Here is a 19,761-nt window from a genome sequence, read left to right as displayed (position 1 = left end):
TTTGGTTCTTTCACTAGGGAAAAATCGAACTCAATAATGGTACTCTGATCTTCCTCGAGCGAAATGATTTTCGAGATGCAAAATAATCGTTCGGAATTTTATTTTTCTCACGTTCACTTACGCAAATATTCCACGTTTCTTTTTCTATTTTTCTCTACATCGTTTCTTTTCCTTTCTTCTTTTTCATTTATCTCCACTTTTTTTTACTCCTTTTATGTTTCAGGTTAGATCATCGATGGAACGATCATCGAGGGACCGATCATCGCGGGACCAATCATCGTGAAATTAAATTTTTACAGGAAACAAAGTTTACAGAAAATATGTTAAATATAAATATCTTTATGCATTTAATTTTATATGTAATTTTTACTTTTATATTTAACTTTTATTAACTTTTTAACTTTTGCATTTATATTTAGTTTTAATTATATTTTTAATTTTTGCTTTCATATAAATCTTTTATTTACTTTTTAATTTTTGCTCTTATATTTAATTTTTAATAACTCTTTAATATTTGCTTTTATTTTATCTCTTCTTTTATTCTTCTTCTGTTTCAGATTAGGTGATCGCTGTACTTACCGTCGTGGGATTTTTACGCGGGAGTTAAAGGAACCTCTCTGCATATAATCTATATTATATGCAGGAAGGGAATGACTCCTTGCTTCCGTACGCGAATGATAGGGAAAACACTCACGCTCGTGACGGCCGGCACGCGCGTGAGTGTTCGCGATCGCGAGATTTAGTCCTACCGAGGACTTCGTTTTGTTCTTTGAAATAGCGAAATAGACACGACCGGTCGTGTCTCGAAATGTCTGATGCCGACGGTGTGGACGGTGGAGCAATCTGTAAGCGGGATTTTATACATCTCCAGTTTGCTGAGAAACTCGAATCTCCCGAAGCAGAAAAGCATCTCGGTTACTGGATTTTAGAATAGAATCCTCGTTAGTGCGTTTATTTCCAGGTGCAGCAATCGTTGCGTCACACAAGGACCATCGAGGGACTTAGATTTTTACACGGGTGTTCAAAGCATCTTTCTACCTCAGGCGTGGAAGGATTTCTTTTCTCCTGTTCGGGCAAGATAGAAGGACACTCGCTTATGTCGGCTGGCAAAGGCGTTGGTGTTCTCGGGCGCTTTAAAGTCCAACATTGGCTCTAACGTATTCAAGATATTCGCGTGAGTATCTCCGGAATGCTCGCGTAAGAATCGTGACTGCGGTAGATTCAATTTTGGGTTCCGGCATTTGTCGCGAAAGTACGACCGGTTGTGCTCAAGTGATGATCGAAGCTTTCGATGTTGGATAGTTGAGCTATTTGTAAGTCGGTTCTCAAATGCGAATACGCATGGGGCTGCAATTTTAGCGTTTGGAGGCTTGAATTTGTCGGGAGTGGAGATCGCCCCGTTGCTTTGCTTTCTTGATAGTAGCGGAAGTAGTAAAGAGTAGAGCCACCGTTAGTCCGTGGGTCTCCAGAAGCAGCAACCTCTACTCGGTGAGACTTGGGTCGGAAATACTTGTGATTTGTCGAAATCTTGTAGGCTGCAAGTATCACCTTGCGAATGGCTGCGTTCTTTAAGATTCTTCCAAAATCTTTTCTATGCAATTCCAATTAAACATCGAACTTCGTGCATTTTACATTGATTCATACATCTTTCCTATACTCGGAAATAAATACTCAAAGTTCATTATTCTAATTCCTTTCGGGTGGGACCTATGAGCTGGACTCGTGGGTTTGGGCTTCTGTGCGGGTTTCCTCCTTCCAGTATCGAAAAATCGAGCTCGATTTTCGTATTCTGGTTTCGGACGAGTGTAGCTACATTCTATGTCCATCTTTTCTTTTCCATTTCATCGTTCTCACACGTGCACGTGTTGTTTTCCGGATATGCATTCTTCTTTCTCTTCCGAATTCTATCCCCTTCACATGCGCGCATGTCCCGGCTTTCTTCTCTTCTCTTTCTCTTCTGTTTCTCCTCCAGTTCATGGATTTCGACATATCGGCGAGGGTGATCCCATAAATCGTCGAAATGTTCGTTTCATAATCGGTTGCCACACGCGAATACGGGAAGGATAGGAAGAACACTCACGCCTTTGTCGGCGGGCAGAGACGTGGTGTTCTCGGGCGCGAATAAAAGTCCTACCGATATGGACTACGTTTGATTGCTAAAAACGAATAAATGACCGGTCTTGCTAGTGAGTCGGTTTATGTGCTGCCGAGTAGTGTGGTTTGCTATCCGTAAGAGTGGACTGATCCTCCGCCAGTTAGCCGCCTGATTTCTTGGTTAGTGCATAGAACGCCGCGAACGCGAATTTAAAGTAGAGTCACCGTTCTTCTAACACTCACGGGAGTGTTCGGGCGCGATTAAAAGTCCTACCGATATGGACTACGTTTGATTGCCAAAAACGAATAAATGACCGGTCATGCTAGTGAGTCGGCTTATGTACTGCCGAGTAGTGTGGTTTGCTATCCGTAAGAGTGGACTGATCCTCCTTCAGTTAGCCGCCTGATTTCTTGGTTAGTACATAGAACGCCGCGAACGCGAATTTAAAGTAGAGTCACCGTTATTTTAACACTCACGGGAGTCTTCGGGCGCGATTAAAAGTCCTACCGGGGAATTCGGTTTATGGAACGTCGATTATTTGATCACGCCGGTCACGCGAACTTTAGAGTAGAGTCACCGTTAGCCCGTGGGTCCCCAGATGCAGCAACCTCCAAGCGGTGGGACCTGGGTCGGTAGTACTTGCATTATATTGAAATTGTGTCTAAATTATATCAAAAGTTTATTACTAAATTATTTATATATATATATTATCTAAAATTTATTACTAAATTATGAATATAACTTAGTTAGAATGAAAGTACTACCGGGCGTCTAGCTGCATATTATAGTTAAACAATTATTTTAAATTTTTGGTTAAATTCTTCATTAATTACTCTATTTTTTATCGGGTGGGACCCTTGGGAGGGGCCCTCGGGTGTGGGCCTTAGGCGGGTTTCGTTCTTTCACTAGGAAAAATCGAACTCAATCATAGTATTTTGGTTTTCATCGAGCGAAACGATCTTTGAAATGCACACCGTTCGGAATTCTATTTTTCTCACGCACAATTACGCAAATTCTTCGGGCTTCTTTTTTCCTTTTTCTCTTCTTCATTTCTTTTCCTCTTCTTGTTTTTTTCTCGTCCTTTTATTTTACTCTTTTTCTGTTTCAGGTTAGATCAACGAGGGACCGATCATAGAGGTATCGATCATTATGAAATTAAATTTTTACAGGGAAGTTTTAATCGTATATTTGTTTTTTTTTTATTTAATTTAATCATTAATTTTAAGTTAATTATTAATATTATTGTTTAATTGTATTTTGATTTTAAATGTATATTTATATATAAATTCTTTTTGCATGTAAGATTGCATATTATTTTTGCATATAATTAGCTGTTATTTTTTATTGATATTATAAAAAGTATTATAGAGTTAGAGTGAAATTATACTAAAACTATAATAATTATTATATATAACTAACTCAGAATAATTTCATATTATATACTATCTTACATATTGGTAAAGTATATCAGTAAGTTTTTTATAATTTTATAATTTTATTGCATGTTTATTATTATGGCATATAAGAGTACAATTACGATGCATGATGCATGACGCATGTTGGGGTCCTAATGCTTCATCTTTTACGCTTTAACACATTTATATTAAGAGTAATATTAAGGATCTAGTTCTAAATTAAATTATCTTTAAGGCTAATTTAAGGCAAAAATGACAGGTCGGTTAACCATCTGCTACTTAGTAATTAAGATAGATTAAAAGGTCTGGATATATATCGAGTTGATCCACGAATGAGTGCCATTAGTTGTAATATAGCATTTATTTATGAATTAGTTACCTTAGTTATCTTTTAAATCTCCAACTTCAGATTTATCAATAACATAATATATTTATTATAAATGTCATATAATAGTGATTATAAAATACATGTCCTTTATACATATTTCCGGGATGTACAAATAACATGTAAAAATTATGTTAATTAATTATGTCACGATAGTTCTGTAGCGCTTTACACATATTTTTAAAATTATTAGTAAAAAATCCAGGCTTTTTTTTACGGGTAGGTTAGGGCAAAATCGCGGTTGATGAACCCTCGATCGACTACGATCGGGTCGATTGAAGATTTATTAAACGCGATTAATTAGTATGTTATTTTAGCCCGTGGATCTCCATATGCAGCAACCTCCACGCGGTGGGATCTGGGTCGGTATTACTTGCGACCTATCAAAGTCTAATTACGAATTACCTAATTCCTATTATTATGATATTATTATTTTTGATAATACTGTACAAGTAATACCGGGCGAATGGCTGCATATTTCAATGTGTTTCCAAAATATTTTCTATCTAATTGTAATTGGAGCAGTACAGGATCTTAAATGTTACATAATTGATTATGTTTCGGTAAATAGATATATGAAAATTTGAAAATAATTTTTTAGAGAAATACATTGAAATGTTTTAACTTTTTTATTATTTTTTATTAATGCTTTTCATGTTAGATGTTATATTTTCTATTCTACTTACGTTCACGATTATATGCGCATATTTAAAATTTAAAAATCTGTTTTTGAATACATATAAGAAACACCTAAATAAAGAGAGGAAGATAGCATAGATATAAGAGCCTTGAGTTCCCCCACCAGTTGCCAAATAATTCTTGGAAGTGAGTCTATGGCAAGCAACAAAAGGATAAACAATGGTACGTGATAATATTCTACTATATGTATATCTATATACATGTTTTTGTATACGCTGCTCTGTACGCAGTATTTAGGAAATACCAACAATAGCACGTGTAAGTAATCAAAGGACGACAAAGAGGACGACCTTCTTAGTTCATCTCTTCGCAGTTCTTGTTTGTACGAGCAGCCGGCAAGACGTGTTCAGACTTGTTCCTGCTTCATTAATTTTGGTTCATTTAATTTCTCATTTACATTATATATAATATTTGATAAGTTTGATTTAATCATTTATAATTTATTAATCTTATTTTATATCACGTTAGACTTCAATATACTTCATTATAGGGTGAATACCTGACTCACATTTACACATGTGTGAGCAGATTCATATATATAAATTTACTTAATCTTTTTCTGTATTAATAATCTTTTTAAATTTTGTCTAGTTCTTATTCGTCGTGTTTAACTAATCTTGAAAATAATTAATAACAATTATCGTATAGTTGCTATTACTTTGTTCTTTTCGTACAATATATAGAAGTAATCTTTGAAAAAATTGAAGACGCAAGTCACATAATACAGATATAAATTATATGGGAGTCAGTGTTGTTCGCCGTTTAGAATTTCTCGGTTGCGTTAGTAAATCAAAAAACAAGAATTTATATTATATTCGTGTTAAAATTATATGTTCGTCGAGTTGTTAGAATCATTAACACACTTTGGCCGATTCGGGAGAAGATGATTGCGTTGCGATAAATATTATAATGGTTGAAAGTGTGCATTTAAAAATTCATCCTCTTCATCTTTACCGACGATTGTAAAGCTTCGTCTGGATAAAATTACATGTAAGTATATTTCTTATTTTGAAGTAGAATATACCTACATATGCAAAATAGAAATATTAGAATTCTTATGATCTTGACCTTATCGAAACTATTTATATATTTTATGTGTAAGGAGTTAATCTTAGTTTGTAATAGGTTCATCGATTAGAGTAAATATTGTCTGCTGGCGCATTCAATTAAACACGTCCGTGTAATTGATGGATTCTTTGAATTTGCAATTTCTTTTCTTAAAATTAAATGGAATCCTGTCTTAGATTTTCAGTTAGATATGAGAGTTATTCTCATTAAGTATTGCATGAACGTCCGTGGCCTGCAATAACTTGCACTCAGAAATGCAATCCTGGACACTCAATGATGTAAATTTTTAATTGAAAATAATCTTTTTTTTTATATAATTGTTAGAGAAAGTAAATAGTTTTTCTTCATCTTTTTTATATGAATTAAGTATTTCTAATTATATATAGAATTGACTAAATAACCTCTCTATGCAATAAATATCTTTATAGCGAGTTGTAAAATCGTTCATATGTGGTAATCTCATATGTGGAGTTGATAAATACATACATTTAAAAGGATGCATTTTGAAATAAGTTATATTCGCAATAAGTAGATATCTACATTTAGGAAATAGATCAAAATATTATAGTAAAAATATACATTTTTCATTCAGGATGATCCAAGATAAATGAATAAATGCATTAATGAAAATATTCAAGAAATAAATTTGAATAATAATGAAAGTAGTTTATTATAATTTATGTAAAAGTACTGTATTTTCTTATTACATTCATTGAATGCTAATGAATCGTAGCTACTTTGGCCTTGAATATGTTGTTTTTAAATGCTTTTATTTTGAATTCATATTGAATTTTGTAATTAAAGTAAACGTTTATTAAATTGTATGAAGCAAATTGAATAAACAATTGAGAATATTAAAGATTTCGGAGTTCTGAAATAACTATTATATTATGTATTATTTATATAATACGTAAATAACAATGATTAGTTTTCTTAATGCTTTTAGTTCTGTATCCTGATCTTTGTCATTGGAAAAAGATAAAATTATCGTTCATTGGTTAGTAAAATTTTGCTTATTGTAAGCACGTACACGGACGTATATACATAATGAAAGCTATTACCATACTTACGCAGACGTATAAATACAATGAAAGTGTCGTTAATGAATCGTCATTGAATTTCGTTATTCGTGTTCATACGGTAGAATTTTTGCTGTTCATCACCATTGTTTTATAATGGTTTACGCCATGAGAACAGGCGTAATTCTTCAGCAATTTTGGCGAACAGGTCTCATTTTGAAGACAAAGGTTTAATCTAGGTCCTCGCTTTTTTGAATTTTTGAAAAAGCTTTATTTTCCTTGAAAAAAAATCGTGTTAGGAAATGGTATTTATTCGAGAATAGTTTATCACAACGTTCCCTGCTCGTATTCGTAGTTCATATTTTGTCCATACCTGTCGCTAAAATCACACATGCTTTGAACGAAAGGTGAGCCTTAATCAGTAGTTTTTCATCATTGGACTAGCAAGTCTCGTTCTTGTTCGTTCTTCTGTCTATAAAGAACAGAATAACAGTTTTTTCTACTTGGATATTCTGATAAGACAGAATGATATATTATTATCTCATGATGATTATTGGCATTCTTTATTTCTTCTTTGATATTAATTATTTTGTGAGATTTTTATTCACGCTCATTTGGACCAAATTTATTCAAGAAAAGACAAAACTTTTAGACGAAACTACGATCTATGGTAAGCTTGTAACAATTCTAATTTCATTTCCTTTAAACGATTTCCGGTATTATATTCGATTTCAATTATTTCTAACGCCGGTACTATAATTTAAGAATCATCAAATTCTACTTTCAGAATATTATCTATTATTAACAACATTATTAGTTAATTTTTCATGATAGCTATTTCAAGTTTTACATTACTTTTAAAAGTAATTTCATTTTCTTGTATAATTTTATATTCTTGTATAATTTCATTTTCTTTTATAAGTTCTGAAGAAAAAATTTGCTTATATGTTATTTATTTAAGCATAATCAAGTCGTAACAAAAATATGAAAAATCAATTCGGTATAGTAATAATTAAGTATTCCTTAAATACGCTCGAACAAATGATTATTAGATTATTTAGTATATTTTTCATAGACATTTTTATATACCGTTTTTGAGTAGTTTTAATCACTCTTATCTCATCTAGTTATTTAAGATCGACGTGATTATCTATTATAAAAAATAAGATTATTCATTTTTTTTCGTTGTGTAGGTGTATGTACTACTCAAGACTTGGACGTTATTATGTCACATATGAATAATGCAAGATATCTGCGTGAAATAGATTTTTCTCGTTTCCATTATTTTATACGAACCAAAGTGTATTCTTCGTTGAAGAAAATGGGTGTCAAGTCAGTCCTCGGTGCCTCGTGCACAAGATATCGACGATCGATTCCTTTCTTCATGATGTACAAAATTACGACTAAGGTAAAATTTATAATCTAAAAAGAATCGAAGGATAAAGGTAAAATTTGTCTCTAGCTTTCTTGGTAAAATGATACTGTCCCGTTGCAGTTGATTTATTGGGACGAAAAAAGTTTCTATTTCGAGCATAAATTCATAAATGTTCGAGATAACTTCATTCATACCATTATTCTTAGCAAGCAAACGACGATTGGCATGAAGATGTCCTTAAACGAATTTTTCAAGGAACTTGAACCTGAAATTTGTTTGCCTGAGATAAACGATGATTTGAGATTATGGATGGAATCGATGCAACACTCTTCTCAGAAACTCAAAAAGAAGGATTAGAGATCTTTTTTTTCTCTTAGATTTCTCAAAAAATTTGTGAAATTATATACGAGTTCTATTTTTGTTATCATATTAATCTATTTTCGTTTAAAAATTCTTTGTATCTATCGAGCGTTTTAAATTAATTAATGGTGACAGTATGATGAACCAATAAACAAGGACGTACACCAGAAATTCAAGGTAATGTCTTATTGAATTTCGTAGCCTCATTAACTGTCGCAATTCGTTTGTCATTAAATTCTTCATATTTCTGCATTTAATGTAAATAATCAAGGGCGTCTGTTTTGATTACTTCGTGAATATTTCAGGTCTATTAAAACCCTTTTTTGAATGAAACTTGATTCCTCTTTTTTATAACAAATTTATTTTCTTACTGAGACAATATCTTCCCACTGATAAAGTGTATCATTTTCAATCAATTACGACAAACGTAACAGTATTAATAATAGTTTTGACTCGATGGCAATATCTACTTGATAATTGCGACTTTAGTTTACAAGTTAATATTCTACAAATATTTACGGCTATTAATTTTTTCTTTCAGTGGAGGAATGAATATAATTATTTTACAAAGACAATATTTTGCAATATTTTGCGGTTCGTGGTCTACACGGAATGGTTTCACTCATTTGTTTCCACATATCGATAGCAATATACGTATTCATGGTTAACTATTCATATTTTATTGTTTTTCTGATTACGTAAACATTAATAGTTGAAAAACTGCTCAAGCCAAAGCATTTCAAAATTTTTTTATCGTAAAGTTTATCGTTTTTTTCTATTAATAAACATTATAAGTTTTAACTTTTGAATGTATATCTTACTTTCTCAAATAGTGAACAATAATATTTCATTCCTAATGAAAAAAAGTTAAAATAGTTCGATTTTTTAAGCGCATGAATATGTTTTGATAGTATCAATATGATAAATTAAATTGTAAGTAAGATATTTGCTAAATTAAATTGTAGATAAAACATGATAAATTAGATTGTAGGTAGGATACTTGCGAAGAAAATATGATCGTGAATTCATTTGCCTTGAATCATTCATCTTTTCTCTCTAACATTTTGTTATAAGTTCAACTAAAAAACGGTATGGCTTGTTATAGTTGCATAAATCTTTAGACATTTGTTCAAGGTACCTCGACTATTATTTTTCGAATACTATTTTATTTAACGATACAAGGAATTAATTCATGCCGGGATTGTAGGAATCTTCATTAGAAAAGAGGAAAATATACACAGTGCCATCTGTCGTCAGAAATGGTAACTATTAAATTGCCTGTCGATAAAATCCATAAAAAGATCTATTATCATCCGTAAATATTCAATACATTTTTTTTTAATAGATGATGTTTATCATCAATAAATATATATCTAAATTTAGTTCTAATATTTAGTCAACAGATAGCACTAGGAGTTCGATGGTCGATAAAAGAAGTGATGTTTAAAATCCTATTATATTTATAGATATATGCAGATAAACAATTTTATATGAAAAATATGTTTCATATTCAAAACTCATAATTTGAATAATATTTTACATTATATTTGATTTAATACACATAGTCAATAAAATACAATCGATCAAATAGTCGGTAGGATTTAAATAACTACAATTGTAAAAAACTGCTCAGAGTTATTCTCTAACGAATTATTTCATTGAAATGACAAAATTCATCTTGCAATCCGTCATAAAAGACTTTTAAAACACCCGCCAAGCTTCCTCATAAATTAAAAGGCGGAACATTCGAAAGGAAAATATCAAAAAATCGAGGGAAGGCGTAGCCCGAAGGGTATCTGTTTCTGGCGTGTACATAAAAAACGGTGAATTCTCAAAATTATCCTGATGTAGTGTATAAAAATCTTGGCACGTACCCTTTCACAAAAGCGATACTGAAACATGATTGGATGATGGATACTCAATGCACGTGACTTTTGATGAATTTGTATAAAAGAGATCATGGAAAAGAGAAATAGAAAGAATGAGAGAGAGGAGAAGAGAAAGAGAGAAATAGGGGGGGGGGAGGTGAAAGAGGGAAGATTGAGCGCGGATAGAATACGCGTGGCTTTAGTTAGTCTCTGTGTTTGAAGGGTTGCCGAAGATATATAACCCAGGTCCAGCCAAGCTTTCAGCTTTTAATGCTTCACTCGGACAGAGGTTTTGGTCTACGCTTTCTGGGCACCGTAATATCGACATATCTATATATTCACATCTATCTAGGTATATATCTACATCTATCACTTTTTTGCTAACAAGGAAAGACAGAAGGATAGAAAGAGAAGGAAAGGGAAAAAGAGAGCTTCGCAAACTTGCTCCTCTATGTTCTCTAAGCTTTGACCTCGGAACTTTAAAAAATAAGCCGGGACATTATTTTTCCACCCTTCTACGGATGCCAATTCGATGGACCTGTCCAGTTCCACTCCTCGTCGTTTCTACCGGAGCATAGCTTGCAATGTGCGGCATCAGCGAATGTGTAAAAATAAAAAAGAAAGAGGATTCTGTATGTGCTCTTCTCTGTAGTGATATACGTACGTATATATACACACGAACTACATGTATGTATCAGTATGTCTATGTATATGTGTATATATATATATATATATATATATATATATATATATATATATATATATATATATATCTGGTACATATATCCATATATATATGCACACGTAAACTCACGCATGCACGCACGTATCACACTCGCATATACATATATATATACACACACACGTATATACATACATACATATATATACGCATGTCATCTCCCTCGTCGCCTGCCTATTCGTATAGTCGTTCCCGGGATATGGATATGCCCGCAAATATGTCGGAGCCAGAGAGCCATTTTCAATTCAATCTGTTAAAAGCACGTCAAAAAGTCATACGATATTTCACTGCAACGGTGAATCCCGATGACACTGCAGCTGCATCGCCAGCGGAAGAGCAGCGAATGATACGTAGAATACGTATGTGTGTATTTATGTAGGTATATATATATATATATATATATATATATATATATATATATATACGCATAGCTTACGAAACAGATTCACGAGAAAATCAAATTGTATTATGAGCTATTTAAGATTAAGACAATTTTATGAAACAGAAAAAACATTGATTCTTTTTCATTCGATGTAATATTATAGTTGGTTTTATTATTCTTTTCTTCTTTGCTGTACTTATTTTTTCGATCTTATTTTTTATCCATGAAACATCATATTTTATTGATATTATTCATTAATTGTTTAGAATAAGTATCAGTTCAATGTTTTGTTTTTTTCTTTTTTTAATTTCTCATATTACCGTGATCTCAAAAGCGCGAGAAATCTTAATGCTTTTTTCTTACAATATGAAGTTCGTACTTGCATTATGCATTTTGAAAGGGTTCAACGCCACTTGCAAGAAAGCTTCAAAATCGTGTCTATAGATGGCACCTATGTGCTCGCTGTAAAAACCATTTTATTCGCGAAAGAAGGCACGGAAGAGCTTAGCAGAGAAAATTCCAAAGGTGAGAGACCGTTCGATAATTTCTTAGTAGTATCTATATATGTTAAACGAAATGAGTTAGAGATTATTTTCTTTAGAGAAGCGATTTTAATAGATTAGCTAAAAACGGATTTATATGTGATCAACAGAAGACTTTGATCTGTAGATTTTTTACCAAACATTAGTACACGCGTGTTGCATCATGAACATAAAAATGTAAACTGGAATGCACCCTTATTTTAATTGTTGTCAGAGTGCCGTTAGGTGATTAGGTGATTTCTCCATTTCGAGCAACTGTTCGAGCAACTGCCGTTTAGGTGAAATTTCCTTCAGGGAGAATGTAATATTTCTTTCCTAATCGATATTTTCGTATAGCGATAAAATTTCATTTTCAAATCGCCCGTGGTTATCAAGAATCTTCGATCGAGATGTTATAAATTAAATCAATCTATTACGTTAGGATCCACTTTTCAGATATAATAATATGAGTTGTTTGTTTCGAGTGTCTCTAAGAAAGAGTTGATATTGTAAGTAAAATATAGAGATAGGTAATGACGATAGATTTTGCTCTCATGTGCATTTGCCATTCATTTCTCGTTGCTCTCACTTTTCGCTGTTGGAGAAGGGAAAGTAGTGCCGTTGGTTGTGTTGCCGTTTACATTCATGTGATTCTCTCTTTTATCTCGAATCGAAACGGGACGTTAAATCCACGAATACGAGAATACAAGCTTGTGGACAACACAAAAAAGTTCGATTTCGTATTTTAAGGCATAACAATACATCTCGTTTGAAACGTATTCCGGTCACGATAAATCTTGCTTTTTAGAGAGTTACATTGACATTGTAATCTGATATCGAGAAATTTGCATAGTAGAAAATATTTCGTTGAGATATTCAAATTGAAAAAAAACATTGTTGCAGTGTGCATATCAAAAATTTTGAGTTGGATTAACTCTTTCGTTATTCATCTTTCCTTTCTTTCTCTTTACTCTCTTTCAATTTTTTGAACATATACCTATACTACATTACAAAATAATATTGACAAAGATAAAATAATTACAGTGGTGAATATTATATGTCTTTTTCGTTGCTACTGCTATTAGATGGCATTTGAGTTTGTTAACACTAGAAAAAACACGAGAGTTATCTGTAAGTACAAAATATATATTTCCGTAATACAGATTTAGTTTATTCTTTGTTCGTTATCGAACGAATTCTCTCAAGTGATAGGTTTCCTCGTTCTTTTTCCCCTTTCTCTTTCTCTTTCTCTTTCTCTTTCTCTTTTCCCATTCTCTTTGTTTACTTCTCACTAATTTCATTGATTCAATAGTTCTACGAATTACACAGTACCAATCATAAATTCATTAAGTACTATAAACTTTTTTTTCTGTCTACACAAAAATTATATCATGCGAAATTATAATATTACTTATGCTGATATAATTATGTAATATGTTAATGTATTAAATATAATTTATATTTAAGAAATATTAAAAATTTTGAGATATAAAGTAAAAATTAATTTTTTGATCATAAAATAGTATAAAACTTATAATATACTTACATATTTTAATATATAGTATAGTGTGTGTGTGTGTGTATTTCAAAGTTACATGGCGTTACAGAGGATTAAACAATGCTGTCAAAGCCATGAAATAAATAAAAAATTCAAAAGCTTATTTGTATATTGATAGATAAGCAAACATTTTTAAATGCGTCGTTTTTTTTTTACGAAGAGAAATACGCAAGAAAAGCTTTCTAACCTCTTTCAAACGGGAAATATTTTCTTTTGAAAGTCATCGAAGCGTTTTCCTTCTTTTTTCCACGCTACTATTATTATAATTCTCGATGATGAAGCTTCCATAACGCTTCTTTTTTTGCGGTCAACCCTTTGATCCTTATCTCGTCTCTCAGAGCTCATAATAAATTATCATTCCGTAACATCAAGGCAAACATACTACCCTTTCTGTTTTCTCGAAGTTAGTATACGATAGAAAAGGATCATGAGTAGAGTACTCTTTATACTTATATATTATATATATATATACATACAAATGTACATTCATATATACATAACGCATATTGGTTTTCCGGTTTGGATCTCCCTCACGCCTATTAAATTCAAAAATAATCTGATTCTCGTAAAGCCACGAACCTCTTATGTGCATCCTTGCTCAGTGAACGGTAGTTGTTGGTGGTTGGCCATGTTTAGATAGAGCATACATGCATATACATATGTGTGCGAGTAATCGAGAGGGTGAGTTCAGGTAAAAAGGATATAGGTAAGCAAAGATACGGGATCATAATGCATACAATGCTTTTATTTCATTCTTATTGCGGGTAAATAACATCTGTACATTAGATCACTATAAAATCGTTCGTCATTGGTAACGACAATGGGGGGTTAGCGACCATTGAAAATCTCCTCTTCTGAAGTATAATTCAAAGGCACGTCGTCGTCGTTGGTCACGATGACGGCGCTTATGCTAGTGGTGGTGGTAATGGTGGAGGAGGTGGTGGTGATGGTGGTGGTTGTGGTGGTAGAAGTGGAGGTGGTGGTGGTGTAGTTTATAGGAGAACATTTATAGTACGCGCTGGGAGAAGAAAGGAAAAAAATACGTTCGTCCAATACAGGACGACGAACGTCGGCGTCGACGACTACGATTACGATGGTAGTGCTGCTGCCGACGGGGTGCAACGTTGGTAAGAGAGGCAAGGCGAGGGAGAGAGGAACTAGTAACGTCGAGAAAGAAAGAAAGAAAGAAAGAAAGAAAGAAAGAAAGAAAGGAAGAAAGAAAGGAAGAGAGAGAGAGAGGGAGTGAGAGAGAGATGGAGGTTGGAAGGAATGACGGAGGCGTGTATAGTTAAAAACAGTTGGCCGAAACAAAAGGCGGAGCATACAGAAACGTCTGAGCATCGGTCCGCATTGTGTGTTTTACATTAAAACGGGTTTTAAATAAAAGAGTATAATGTGTTGGTTCGTTGCGTCGTTCCGGGGGTGGTGAAGAGAGATGGAGGGAGAGAGAGAGAGACAGAGACGTTGCCAGTGGTGATGATGGTGGTAGTGGTACACGCATTCTCTTTCTCTGTCTTTCTCTCGCTAATATAATACCCACACTGATGATGTACACAGAAATGCTTACACACGTACTCGTCTATAAGTGAGTTAGATAGAGAGGGAGAAAGTGAGTGGGGTCGGAGGTGGGTACGCGGCTAGGTATGTCCCCTTTTAACTCTGGCAGATATAAACTCTTAACATCTCCGGGGAACTATTCGGAGCACCAATCGGAGCTTGCCACGGGCGTGGCATTCCCAGCGAGCGTTCCCGTGTTTGGCTGAGAGCTCGGGGTGGAACACTGTGGCACAGTGTTTTATTTCGCGCGCCTCTCTCCTGCGTAGAGGGGTTGTCGGAGAGGCTGGCGGTTTCTCGGCCCTATCCCACACCGATAAATTTTACTGGGGTGACTCTCACCAACCCCCTTCCCTTCTCATCATTCTTGGTACTGTTTTTCTCTCTCTATCTATCTCTCTCTTTTCCTCTTTCATTCCCCTCTCCTACTCGAAAGATTCCACTTTCTACGCGGTCACCGTCGACACTACCACACCATCGGGCTATCACTAGCTTACCCTTCGAATAGAAATACCAGTCTCAACACCCTCTTCCTCCTCCTCTTCCACCCTCTACTCCTACCTTTCTCTCTCTTTCCCTCTCTCTCTTTCTCTCTTTCCCTCTGTCTCTGTCTCCGTCTCTGTCTCTCTTTTCACCCCCTCCCTCTACCGGCGCACGATACCTGAATCGACTCAGCCGAGAGATGCTGCAATTGTTGACAGTGGTGGAGCGTGAGAGAGAGCTTCTAGAGTTGTGACTCTGAGTGTAAGGGAGAAAGAGAGGGCGAGAGAGAGAGAGAGAGAGAGAGGGAGTAGGTTCCGGGAGATAGAGATAGGAAAGAGAGAGAGAGAGAGAGAGAGAGACGGAACGAGGTGACCCGCCGATCCTGCATTTTGCTCCCCGACACTCGAACGCGCGGGTCCTTTCCTTTCTCTCTCTCCGATAACTTCCGAGATATTTTCGAAAAGTGTGCGCGACCCTCCTAGCTCATAGTTATCTTCTAGTAGTCGCTTTAATTTCTTCTACGAGCTGGACTCAAGTACGTGATATATATATATATATATATATATATATATATATATATACACACCTATAATCGTTTCTCTCTGTCTATTCGTGTTGTCTACTCGATTGTTGTCAAACGAAGTGTCGCGTTGCCGTCGGGTGACCTTCGATCGCTCATGGATAACAGGAAAATACAGTGAGAATAAAAGAAAGAGAGAGAGAGAGAGAGAGAAAGAAAGAGAAAGAGAGGGAGAGAAGGATTGGCTAAAAATTCGTTCATCAATGCTTACCGAAGCCACAAAGTAAGGAGAATATTCTGCATAAGAATATATAAGAAGAATAAAAAGGAGAAGAGTTCAGGAGGATGTCGTTGCCGCGAGGTGTCGGACTCGGCGTCGATGTCGGTCAACTGATGCAGCATCAGCAACAACAACATCATCAGCAACAACATCACGTATTACCAGCAGCCTTTTTTCTACGAGCCAGTGCTGAGAGATATCAGAGGACACCGAAGTGTGCTAGATGTCGTAATCATGGAGTCGTTTCCGCCCTTAAGGGACACAAGCGTTACTGCCGATGGAGGGACTGCGTGTGTGCGAAATGTACCCTTATCGCTGAAAGGCAACGCGTTATGGCAGCCCAGGTGAGAAAACGTCCATGTTACTTATTCATTTGCTTTGTATATTAAGTTCGTTCAATTTTTACAACGTTCATTGAAAAATTCGATGAAGTTTGGTAGAATTTTATTGTATACGTGTGTTTATGTGTGAATGGCCGTGTTTCTAAACAAAATTGATAGTTCGATGATAAAAATTGATGTGGTTTTTTTTTGTAGAGTACTAAGTTATCTTAAAATTAAGAATCTTGTCTTTTGCTTCGTTTATTTCTTAATTTTTCGATAATATTAATATAGTGTCTGTTTTCTTCTCTGTGTTTGCATATTATGTTCAAGATATAAGAGTTGATCGTAGGTTTTTGTCCATTTAAATATACGAAAAAAAAAAAAACCATGAAAACGCTTCGAAGATATTACCGTAGCAAACAGTTCCTTTCGTTTCATAAAAGTAATATATGTGAAAATGCTCAAGGGTAGCACTTGGAGGATAGCCAAGTTGTTTTTCTTTTTACCATTGTATACGAAGTCCAGCTTAACCAAATGTAACCGATCTTATAAACTTTCTTCGGAGATAATGAAACCTATAAGAATTGATTATTCTTTCAAGAGATATCCGGTATTTCGTTTACGAGTTTTTCTATCATTTTGGCATCAAGAAAATGGAAAGCACTTTAACATCTCAAATTTTTGGAAATCATGTCAGATAAGATACTTGATCTATTTTTGAAATATATTCATTGATAACGCGTTAGGATAAATAAAAATTATTTCTAGTTTTCAAAGACGATATTTTGGTACCACAAAAACGGAATTACCATCGTTTTGTGTTAATCATTTTCTTTCGTAGAAAAAGGGTAATAAAAAGAATCGGGGAAACAAGAAAATAACACAAAAAAAAGGAGAAAATTTGTTAACGTAACGAGGCGTGTATCGTAGAGCTTTGCTTTTTATTTTTGTTTACGTCTCTCTCTTTCTTTCTCTCTCTACTTTTGCAAAGTAATTAATAAAACAGCGTTCGGTGTTACTGCACCGTCGAGCGTGTATTTTCCACTTCTCTACCATGCATAAAGACTCTACCGGCGCTCCCTTGGCCCTTACGTAGTCAACCGAGTATGAAATATCGGCATACCACAATGTAAGCTTTACGTCGGATACCCTTTTTGACTTTCCTACACGCTAGTGGGTGTACCTATGAAAGGGTGATCTCACGAATTTTCAGGTAGCCCGTTGCGAACTCTCGGAAGACGCTTTGTACCAATTGTTCTGTCATTTTCAAGCATATTATAAGTACCATGTTGCTCATTAATCTTTTATTAAACTCTATCATTTTTTTTTCCTTTTTTTTCTCTTTAATCATAGTTTTAGTAGATTGCAAAAATATCAGCATGAGTACTTTGTTGTATACGTTATTATACGTTTGTATAGTATTATATTTTTTTTATAATTCATACAATTGTCAAAATGTATTCAAAATTATATGGACCTTGCAATTCATTGATATTATGATAAAAAATGATAAAATATTTTGTATCTGATCGGTTTATTATGATATCCATGAACTATTCAACATTGTATAACTTCTTAGCATTATTCAAACGTTACAAAGATGATGATGGGCTAAACGGCAGGTAAAATTTCCAGCAAAGTTTGGCATACCGCCTCGTGTAACGTTACAGGATCGTAATACTACACGTACTTGAAAGAAAAAGAGAGAGAGTAGAGTCGGAAGCAATCCCTCGTACAACGTTTATTGACCTACTTGTGACACCGTATACTTACATTAGGTGATAGGCTTATTCTCAGCAGCCGTGATCCGTTTCATTCGAAACCTTAATATCCTTTCTTTGCTACACTTCATTGTATCTGTTTCACCCTCACTTAGGACAACTAAGTCCTATAGCTTTAGAATAGGGGGTAATTTGCCCGTTAGTTCCGATGTCGGATGCAACATGAAAAGAAGAAAAAAAAATGAAAAGAAATTATAAGATTCGTTTTTTTTTTTTGGTATAAGTAAAGAACAGCTGGTACCAAATCACCGATCATTTTTATGTCACTTGCCTGAATGATTTAATGTGACTAAATCTCAAAAAGGTCCTATTTTTTTATTATATATCTAATGTGGTATATCTAATATTTTAACATGAGGTTGAGCCTTTGATCAGTATGTTATTTATGTAAAATCATGTGTAAATTCGTTAATTTGTATTAATATCGTGAAACTTTTGGAAAATGGAAAAACTCTTTGCAAAGGTTGAATCCGAAAAACGGGTTCAGCTAAACCGACGGTAGAAACAAGAATAGTTTTGTAGCTTTGAAAAATCTTAGCTCGATGTTCACCATACGTATTTGTTGTGTGAGTTCATAATCATAAAAGCAAATCTTTCTTGCATGTCATAGAATATATTATGTCACTCATACGATTCATTTACATAGTCGTTTTTGACAATCGTCGTATATTATATTCATATTTCTTTTTTTCTTTTCTTTTTTTATATTCATCTCGACGTACCGTTCTCATATTTTGATGTACGATATATCGAGCTTGTAAGGACCTAGTTTCGGTTTGTAATAGATATATGACCCCTGTCTCTTCTTTCTCTCTCTCTTTCTCCCCACTATACTTCGTGTAACCCTTCGTTCTCTTTCTCTCCCTCTTGTTTAACGCATGTGTGCACTTTGTCTATGGGGGTTAAACGGTACGTATACATTACGTTTTGCTTTAAGTTACTTAAATGGTTCCGAGTGTATATAGTAGGAGTTTCTATTTTACAAATTATACATTTGAACGGATAATTCAAAATTAAAAAATTAATTTTTCAAATAAATTTCAAATTCGTCGCGTGATCACAAATTTCTTAAAATTATTTGTTTACTTTTTGTAAGGAGTTTTTGCAAGCACATATTTTATACTTTAATACATATCTTACGTAATAATTGTCAGACTAGTATTACAGTTTATCCGAACAAATGTTCTTTCCATCCCTTCCTCTGTAGAAAACTCTACTTTGGGATCCGATCCAAGAATCCACCCTCTATCACGTTTCAAACGTTATTACACTGTAGTCCAAATAGTTGTAGAGAGAATACGATAAACATCTTCTCACCGTTTTCACCGGACTT

The 19,761-nt window shown here is 34.2% G+C and overlaps 2 protein-coding genes across 3 annotated transcripts in view; both read left to right on the top strand.

Moving 5' to 3' along the window:
* Positions 1-7,094: 7,094 nt before the first annotated feature.
* LOC127063145 (protein THEM6-like) lies at positions 7,095-8,587 on the top strand. Its single transcript, XM_050992522.1, has 3 exons — positions 7,095-7,351; positions 7,875-8,089; positions 8,177-8,587. Exons 1-3 carry the CDS (start codon positions 7,207-7,209, stop codon positions 8,411-8,413), a joined length of 597 nt encoding a protein of 198 aa, XP_050848479.1. The 5' UTR covers positions 7,095-7,206; the 3' UTR covers positions 8,414-8,587.
* A 7,218-nt stretch (positions 8,588-15,805) lies between these two features.
* The window catches only part of LOC127063141 (doublesex- and mab-3-related transcription factor A2), a 35,633-nt gene continuing 31,677 nt past the window's right edge, over positions 15,806-19,761 (top strand). Inside the window, exon 1 of one of the 2 annotated variants that reach the window (XM_050992514.1) lies at positions 15,806-16,668. In XM_050992514.1, the coding sequence (XP_050848471.1) occupies positions 16,390-16,668 (279 nt within the window). In that variant the 5' untranslated portion in view covers positions 15,806-16,389. The remainder of the gene's footprint in view (positions 16,669-19,761) is intronic. The other variant, XM_050992515.1, reaches the window with a different exon arrangement.

This window comes from Vespula vulgaris, chromosome 4 (assembly GCF_905475345.1).
Source record: "Vespula vulgaris chromosome 4, iyVesVulg1.1, whole genome shotgun sequence".
Classification (NCBI taxonomy): Eukaryota; Metazoa; Arthropoda; class Insecta; order Hymenoptera; family Vespidae; genus Vespula; species Vespula vulgaris.
The sequence above is the reverse complement of the archived record's forward strand: the minus strand, read 5'-3'. Positions and strand labels throughout refer to the sequence as shown.

What these genes read in the sequence shown, in the direction of transcription:
- LOC127063145 (XM_050992522.1), top strand. Translation starts at nt 7,207, where the DNA reads ATGATATATTATTATCTCATGATGATTATTGGCATTCTTTATTTCTTC. An exon ending in AGACGAAACTACGATCTATG is followed by an intron (nt 7,352 to 7,874) that starts GTAAGCTTGTAA and finishes TTCGTTGTGTAG; the next exon opens with GTGTATGTACTACTCAAGAC. An exon ending in TGTACAAAATTACGACTAAG is followed by an intron (nt 8,090 to 8,176) that starts GTAAAATTTATA and finishes GTCCCGTTGCAG; the next exon opens with TTGATTTATTGGGACGAAAA.